General features: G+C 35.2%; 1 protein-coding gene across 1 annotated transcript; it reads right to left on the reverse strand.

The window, feature by feature from the left end:
- Positions 1-3,884: 3,884 nt before the first annotated feature.
- Positions 3,885-6,234, reverse strand: LOC5571412 (spermine oxidase). Its single transcript, XM_001653613.2, has 4 exons — positions 5,779-6,234; positions 5,500-5,721; positions 5,021-5,240; positions 3,885-4,961 (listed from the first exon to the last, which is right to left on the reverse strand). The coding sequence occupies exons 1-4, from the start codon at positions 5,949-5,951 to the stop codon at positions 4,137-4,139; spliced, it is 1,440 nt and encodes a 479-aa protein (XP_001653663.2). The 5' UTR covers positions 5,952-6,234; the 3' UTR covers positions 3,885-4,136.
- Between the last annotated feature and the right edge of the window lie 3,225 nt (positions 6,235-9,459).

Below are 9,459 nucleotides of genomic sequence, written 5' to 3' on the forward strand. Positions count from 1 at the left end.
ACCTCTTCATTCAATAATTACGCAATAAACGAAGGATTCCTTTTGGCAATATTGATTGTATGAAGGCTCAAAAATGATAATAAGTGAAACTTGTGGAACATTAGTCGACTCTAATGTTTGTTTTATCAGGTCCCACTTAACCCTGATAAAAAGAGACTGTTCAATAACTCGTGCTTTCTGATGATAATCCATTTTTTGCCATTTTTTCCATTTCAAGACCACACAAATCGATACCGCACCGCAATATTCTATGCAAGTTGAAAATGGCGCTGAAAATAGGGGAACTTACGTATTGTCGGCAGTCTACCCGAGCAAAGTTGGGTAACAAAATGATAACAAGTTGTGTTATCCGATAACAAGCATTTGATAACATAGTTTGTTATCATTTTGGTTAAATAAGCAGGCAACATAACAAACGTGATAACAAAAGTTTATACTAAAGATATCATATAAATATCTCATTGTGTTATCATTTGAAACACATTGATAACAATTTTTGTTATTCAGCCAATTTCCCTCATTGATAACTCATTATGTTATCAATTAGTTATAAAGATCGAATTATGATAACAAACATTTGACCTCATTCACCCGTCGGTGGCATCCTCGATTTGACAGCTCAAAATTCGTTGATAACAAGAGTCTTCGTATTGATAACAAAAAATAACAAAATGAAATCATGCTGTACATCTTGTTATCACTATGTTATGCGGTTGTTATTCAACTTTGCTCGGGTAGGCAGCTAAAAGTTCAGCTTTTTACAGCAATTTTACGCAACATTGGAGCACAACAATTAGCAGGAGACACCTGAACTACACTTGAGCACTCTTCGTTTATTGATTGTTATACATAAAACACTATTTTGTTCTCTTAATCTTCTATTTTTCCCCATTTCATTGTGACTGCAATCTTAAAAAAAATACCACTTTAAAAAGTGTTCTCATAGATATCTGTGGACAAAATTTTCAATCTTTGATTTTTCAATCTTTCAAGAAAATTTTCAGGAAAAAAACGAGCGGAATGCATGGTGAAATATATGATAAAATCTTAGAAGAATATATCCTGAGGTACTATTTGGTGTCTTCGACATAGTTTTTTTTGTAACAATTAGGACCATCTACTGACATAAACGGATATTTCGTTAATCGCCCGCATAGGTGGCGCCACAATTTAACTTTTAAGTGTAACGTTCTAGAGATTTGCCATGTCCGGCAAAGTTGATCAGTTTGATAAAATAAGCAACTCTCTCCTTCCTTCCTTAGCCGAGTGGTTAGAGTCCGCCGCTACAAAGCAAAGCCATGCTTAAGGTGTCTGGATTCAATTCCCGGACGGTCCAGGAACTTTTCGTAATGGAAATTTTCTTGACTTCCCTGGGCATAGAGTATCATCGTACCTGCCACACGATATACGAATGCAAAAATTGCAAGTTTGGCAAAGGAAGCTCTTAGTTAATAACTGAGGAAGTGCTCAAAGAACACTAAGCTGAGAAGCCGGCTCTGCTCTAGTGGGGATGTTAATGCCAAGAAGAAGAAGAAACTACTCTCTCGAATACGTCAAAATTCCACAGCCTACTGTTTTCAAGTTATTGGCAAAATAAGACCAAATTAGTAAAAAAAAACGTTTTTTTTTTTCATCGACTTTGATAATTTTCTTCAGAACCATGTCATATAATATTTTTTGCTGGTAAAAATATGACAATCACAAACTCAGGTGGAAAAATTTTAATAATACGACGTAAGAAAAAGTAAGAAAAAGTAAGAAATACTGAAAAATAGAGCAATTTTTAAACCTTAATATCCCCAAAAGCGCAAAAAATCGCAAGCTCAAATTTTCAGGCAACAAAGAACAATACTAGATGAAACGGGTGTCAAAATTTCAGAGAGGTATATTTTGGTATTTTTGAGATATTTCCATTTTTTTTACAATGATTATACTACTCCAATACAGTTTAATTTCCATTAGTTTAAGACGAGTTTTCCATTACTTTAAGAAATAACGAGTCATGGAACAAACACTTTAAGAAAACTGTTTAAATAAGCCATCTTAGTAGCCATGAAATTCAGTTTTAGAGCAGTTCCATGAGTTGATTTCGAGTAATGTAGGTAAAAGTGTAGATTAAATGTTTTTCTTAAATGTTTCAAATGATACAGTATGCCATGAAAAATTTGATCATGTGTCAGTTGATTGTTGTCATCATAGCCCAAATTCATTTTGTGAATGTCGGAAAATCAATGTCTAAATACTAAAATTTCAGAGCGTTCGATCTATTGTCATGAGCTTGTAAATTTGGTTTTAAGTGGGAAGAACGTTGATCCTTGGATGTTTTGAAACAGATGATTCATACCAACCAATCAACTAACACATAAGGCTCTCTTAGCCTTTTCTTTCCAGCAACAAGATCAAACGGAATTTTTTATTTGATGTTTTCCTACGGAAACAGTTTCCGTATGAAAACAATTCATTTACGCTCGGTTGCGGAAAAGAGAAGGGACCCCGAGATGAGCCAGCCTCGGGCTGCAAATCTCGTTAATAAAGATAATAATAATAATAATAATAAAGAGAAGGGTGATTAATCATAATCAAAACTAACACATCCTAATAAATAATTAAAATTTAAATTTAAATTATTTAAGCTTCCAAAAACTGTAACATACTGATTCCAGATGGTAGGAAGATATCATAATTTCATGAAATAATAAAAAATGTAATTATATTTCTCTTAATTTTAAATTACACTTAAACATTTGCGACGAAAATATTAATCGCGTAATAAGAAGAAAACCGTAGAAAAATGAAAATATCTAAAAAACACCAAATTATACCTCTTTTAAATTTTGATATCATTCTAATGCCTAACAAATTTGAGCTTGCGATTTTTTGCGCTTTTAGAAGTATTAAGGTTTAAAAATTGATCTATTTTTCAAGTTTTCTCATTATTCCTCAATTTGCATGCGTCTTATTATTAAAAAGTTTCCACCAGAGATTGTGTATGTTATATTTTTATCAGCAAAAAATATTATATGGCATGGTTCTTAATAAAAATGTCAAATTCGGCGAAAAAACAGTTGTTTCCACTAATTTTGTTTTATTTTGCCAATAACTTGAAAACAGTAGGCTGTGGAATTTTGACGTCTTCGAGAGAGTTATTATTTTATCAAATTGAACAACTTTGCCGAATATGCCAAGTCTCTAAAACGTAACAGTTAAAAGTTAGATTGTGGCACCACCTATGCGGACGTTTTACGAACTATCCGTTTATGTCAGTAGATGGTCCTCTTTGTTACAAACAACTTTGCCCACGACACCAAATGCAGGAAATGCTTCGTAACCGAGTTATTAATTTTGTCCCGCCAGATTGCGACCCTGGCCCATAGTGTGAGGATATCTAAAGTTGAAGGTTGGAAGGATTTCGGAAGACATTTAAAAAATATTAAATTAATACCTGAACAAATTACGCATCATTCCAGATATATTCCCTGGAGAAAAACTGGGTGTAATTCCTGAAGAAATTCAAGAGAAAATATCCGATAAGGGATGGTACACAAATTATGTTACGCTAAATTTCGACTTTTGCGACCCCATCCCCCTCCCCCTTTGTCACGTTTTTTATATGAGTCCTTCGAAATTTTTGTAAGGCTTATCACGCTTGGCTTGACCAAATGAAGCGTGACGTAATTTGTGCATGACCCCTAATATCTGAAGTAAGAGTTGTAATAAGCCGACTTAATTTATCAGGAAATTACCCAGAAAAACTATGTTTATGGTTTTTATAATCTTTTATAGACATTTAAGTAGTTTTTTTTTCGAAAACTACAACGCGCTAATTTTTAATAAGACTTCGTAGTTCTTCAAAGGTTTTGTATGCAAAGTATGACATTTTTTATAAACCGATTGACATATAACGACTTTTTTCAAAAGTTGTTCTGTTCTACAAATAAGCAAATCCTTCATTCTAGGTTTGGCGACTTTTGGCTATTGACTTTTCGATCAATTGATTGTTTTAAGGAACACCTTACTTTACATGTGATTTTTATTTGAAAATTACAGATAGAATGGAATGTTGAATTCCAACTATACCTCGAAACATGAAATTTTTGTTTCTAAAAAGCACTTTTGTATAATACTTCCTGATTGCTTTACAATTTACTAACTGTCGTAGTTTTATCCTTGTAAATTTCTATCAATCTGTTTGCTTCTCTCCAACCGCTCTCAATGGCACCCTGCACCGTTGAAAAATACTCTGGATGTGTTGCTTCTCCTGCAAACTGCACCACTGGCAGCTGTTGCGAATTTGTCAAGGGTTGCGCCAAATCAGCTGCTTTAGCGTTCAGTGCATCCGAGATCATCGATCGACTGGAATACGATCCCCGAAAATTTCTATTCGAGTACCAGGTACTACGAGTAAATGACTTCGGCTCCGGAATGTTAAATTTTACCAGAAACTTTCTTAGCACGAACAATAACGCTTCGACTACTTCACGCTCGGTAAGTTCCTCCATGGTTCTAGCATCCTTTCCGTGGACCCATCCGACTAGCAGGTTCGGTTGATATTCAGGGACGAAGAAACTTGCAACGCCTTCTATCCAGCTTTTGTCAGAGTTACGAAGATCCTTCAGGTCGTGTTCATTCCACAGCATAGCAAAACCACGCCATCCTACCGGCCAGAACGGTTTTTCAAATTGCAACACCATCTTGTCGACGACGCCGATGTACAGTCCTTTGATGGCATTCTGCTTTAGTTGAGGTAAGCTTGGAGTAAATAAGGTAGAGTGAATCTCTTTCAGAACTCCAAGAGAAACAGTGATTATCACGTGATCTACAATGTAACAACTGCCATCACTACAGGTCACTCGGGCAGATTGACTAGCATCGGTTGAATAACTGATGTTAACTACACGCTTGTTGAAAAATACGTAATCCTCAATTGGTATCGGTTTCGTCTTCTGCTCCGGAAGTCGATTCTACGAATGGTAAATGCTATGTAATATTAACCAATTTCAATAATTGTAAACCTCCTTACCAACATTAAGTCAAGTATAGTTTTGAATCCGCGTTTCCGCCAATTTATAAGGTATTCATCTTGATGGTCAATAAACTCCAAAAGTCCTGCTGCAGACATCTCAAACACGCTATCTACGGCATTGTACGTATGGTGGTATTTCAAAAAGAATTGGAAGAGTTGATAACACGTTTCGTAATCGATATCAGCAAATTGGCCACTCTGTAATGCTTTTTGAAAACTAATAGCTTTGATAAGTACCATCATCAAGTAATCTAAATACACCCGATTCTGTTTTTGCACGGGGGATGCGTACCGTGCAAAAAAAGATTTCAGTTCAAAATTTCGAAAACCGTGCAAAAAAAAGTAACACCATTTCTTGACGTTTCATGCAAAAATACGATTTTGGCGGAAAAAAATGTATGGAATTTTTTTTTTTTTGCACGGCCGTGTAAAAAAAATCCGTGCAAAAACAGAATCGGGTGTATATAGAGTAATACCTGTCCGTGTAATAGTCTCCTAAGGATTTCTTATACTGTTTCACATTTTCTTCATCGTCTATCGAATGCTCAAGTACATCCATGACTCGATTAGATACTTCAATAGGAACTTCCTCTCCGTTCGATTTGATGCAGAGTTCATCTTCACGATGCTTTTCCACTTCTACTAGATTATACTTTGCCCCCATATCGTACACAACGTTGTCCACGTTTGAATGAACCCTGAAACAGCGTGCTCGATTATTCTTCACGATATGTGCATTATTACTCAATTCTTACCATTGAGCACCATAGTCAAGCACGTTGTCCCCGTAGGGTACCGTGTGAATCCTACCACCCAGTCGATTCTCAGCTTCCAGTATAATCAAGTTCCGAAATCCATTTTCGTAAAGACGCGTAGCAGCAGCGATTCCGGACGCACCGGCGCCAATGATAAGTATTTTTGGACTCATAACGCACGGCCCCTAACAACAATCAATGCTGCGGAGGAAGCGTTCGCGAAATTACTCCTCGACACGACGTCGCGGCTCCCAAAAAGCAACTAAGCTGCGTGAGGTTGGTTAAGTTTGCTCGAGGGTGCTGATTAAAATTTTCGTGTGTGTTCGTTGACTTACAAATGTTCATCAAAATACTACGGAATCACAGTTAAGGTCTGGTAATATGTGTGATGATATTGCATTACAGAGGTGAAACAGCTGTTCCACGAAAGTTCATTTCTATGCTAAGTAATACTTTAAAATTTCCATAATGATGAATTCAAAAAGGGTTCCAAAGGTAATTATATTAAATATATTCATAACATTTAACTTGCTTTAAATATCTAAGCTTTTTTAACTTATCCTGCTCATATTACAAACTTCAGTTCTGAATAATTTCATTAACTGCCATTCGTACAACTAAATAATATATAGGGTAGGTGTACCAGTTATGGACATAATGGTTCCCTATTTCGCCATACGTGATTACTTTCATGTCACCAAATTTTGAAAATTTTTGTGTGTTGTAGTAATTAGATTTAAGTTAGATCTTGATGTTAAAACATTCAAAAAGATTTAAAATGTAAAATTTCTCGTGAAAACACATATGGCCAAATAGGGAACCACTATAGCCATAACTGGTACACTTTCCCTACATGTATTATATGTTTTACTAGCTATTCCGACAAACTTTGTATTGCCGCTTGTACAATTCCATACATTTTCATTTCTTCGACATTTTGTATGATTTCCTTAGCTTTTAGCAGATTTAGCAGATTTTATAGCAATCTATGACGTGATGTAATAATAACACGGAACAATCTCACCAATTTCAGTCAGCTTTAGTGACAATTGATCTCTTCACTCAAAAAATTACTTGTTTCCGTAATTATCCATAACTCGCTCCTGTGTTACGTGTCCAATTTTATTTTGGTTGAATATTACACACATTTAGCAGTACCGTAAAATCGGGTGTAATTGGTCAGAAGGGTGAAATTGATCATCGTATCACACGATTTTATTTATTCGTAATGGAGCACAAATATCAATGTAAGTTGCAGTAAATGAACGTTATTTGTCGTAACTACTGTAGAATTGTGTGTTGTGAAGTTTTTTGCGTTAAAGAATGTTTATTAATATGAAAATAATGTAAAATTTCAAAATCATGCACGGTGCAGAATCGACAAACAGCTATGAACTTCTATTTATAAGCAAGGATTTGAACATAGTATAAACCTGAAATTTTGTGAGGATGCTTGAGATATATCCCCAAACCAGATTTCATCACCAAAACTCATACCAATTAGCTCATTTGGTTGAAATAATTGAATTTCTGTTAGATATCATTGAATTCTTAAGGAAATTGCATACATTTAGGCGTTTTCCGCGTATTTCTTGAAATTTAACTATTCGTTATTTATATAAATATTGCATTGTTAAGAATTTTACAAGCATATTCGGAAATTTATTATATAGAGTTGTTTTGGAAACTAACAATAATGGCATTGACAAGTGATCAATTTCACCCCGAAATGAGATCCTCTGATTTTTTATTTTAGAGGTTTTGTTAACACTAAAATGACATTTGTTAGAAAATTTCGGTACATAATTCGATGAGGCTCACCTTCGTACTTGTTTTCCTGCATTTAGTTGTTTGGCATTGTTAACATTATAGAAAACAGATTAGAAAAACCGTGAAAAATGATCAATTTCACCCGAAATTACGGTATTTTACTTTTATCCATGCGTCATGGTTGTTTGGAACGCGTTTAACACACATTTTCAATCGTAGTAGGCCTTTGATTTTTGATAACGAAGCAACGTTTTCCTTTTACTCGTGGAATGTCACTTTTGTTAATACTAAACGCTAATATTCATTTTTTTTCGAATTTCGAGATTAAACTCATAACGGATTGGAGAAGATTTTTCAAATTTTCCGTTCCTCACATGTTAAAAAAACTTCCTTCAAACTGCATAGAACGATTCACGGTCTCTTCAATTAACTCTGCGATTAACAAATGCAATGCACACCACGGTTGTCTCAACATTTAGGATCCGTTTTGCTCTATCCATTCAAATTTGTGTCGATCACTACTTTATCAAATATTAAAATTCTGGACTGGAAAGTTTTGGAACAATCAGCCGAATATCACCAAACCGCAGATAAGCAACCCGAGACAAAGAAACACGGGTTAGACATTTTCACGTTTTTTTTTTCGGAGCAGCACCACCAGCCTTTTCGTTTTTTCTCCTTTTAAAATTATAATCGCCGCGATAACGAGAAAAGCTCGATACACCTCAACCTATGCTCAAATATTTCAGAAGAAGACACTTTTTTCAAAAACAGCATCAGCCGAATCTAATTATTTGGGGAGATGATAAAAACGTGACAGATCAATTTTAAACACGCCCGTTCGCGCGCACAGCTTACTGCGATCCGTCTAATAACTGTGGAAGTACGCTTAGAACACTAAGCTGAGAAACCGACTTTTTCCCAATGAGGACGTAATTCTAAAGAAGAACTAAAATGTATAAATATTATCTCTCGACAATCTTTATAATACCTGTCAATAGACGGTTTGATAGTTTATTCATATATTTCTGATTTCATCTTTGACATTATTGTCGTACAAATTACTTCCACTTAGAATTTAGCCGTACAAAATGAACAATTTCTTCAATAGGAAAAAACAAGCATACCGTTTATTTCATTTTCAATCAGCCTTAGGAGTAAAATGAAAGAAAAAATATTTCTCAACTTTTCAGTTGTATTTTCTCACTATTCTTTCTTCAAACATTCTCACTATTGTTTTTCTTCAAACATTATCACGCTTAATTCTTTTCAATGTTTACACAATACATTTGTCGGTTTTGTGCATGTTTCAAGAATATTTATAAATCATACAGTGTTTCTATTATTTTAACTTTTACTATTATTTTAACTCTTTCATAGATTTATCACAGACAAACAGATGTAAAACATTTTATAAAATCACGATTAAAATCATAGTCGCGAGAATATGTACGCCCAATGCTAAAATAATGTTTGGCCGATGGATCAACAGGTGGTTTTAGTGTGTAAACGTCAAATACGAACAAAAACGATGCGAGCGCTACTAGTGGTGGATTGGCCACCTACCATTGATGGATGAACATCGATGAGAGTGTGACGTCTGTTTGTCTGTGGATTTATGTTTAATAATGGTTCAAAATGTTTTAATCGATTTGTTGTGTGGACTATTTTGTAGATTGATACTTTTTTTTTCCTCTCACACCGAGCAGGTAGGAGAGTGCTCTGCTGTTGGTCCAATCGATTTCCATATGCCAGTCCATTGCTCTTGCGGTGGTTCGTTTTGTCGTGTTCCTGAGTCGTTTGAGGCTAGCTGCCTGCGAAGTGGGTCAGTTTGTCTCAGTCACCATCTGATACTGACGGAGGATGGATGTGTTCCCCTAAGCACGGTCCTCCATGCGGCATCTTCTGGTG

This window comes from Aedes aegypti, chromosome 2 (genome assembly GCF_002204515.2).
Source record: "Aedes aegypti strain LVP_AGWG chromosome 2, AaegL5.0 Primary Assembly, whole genome shotgun sequence".
NCBI lineage: Eukaryota > Metazoa > Arthropoda > Insecta > Diptera > Culicidae > Aedes > Aedes aegypti.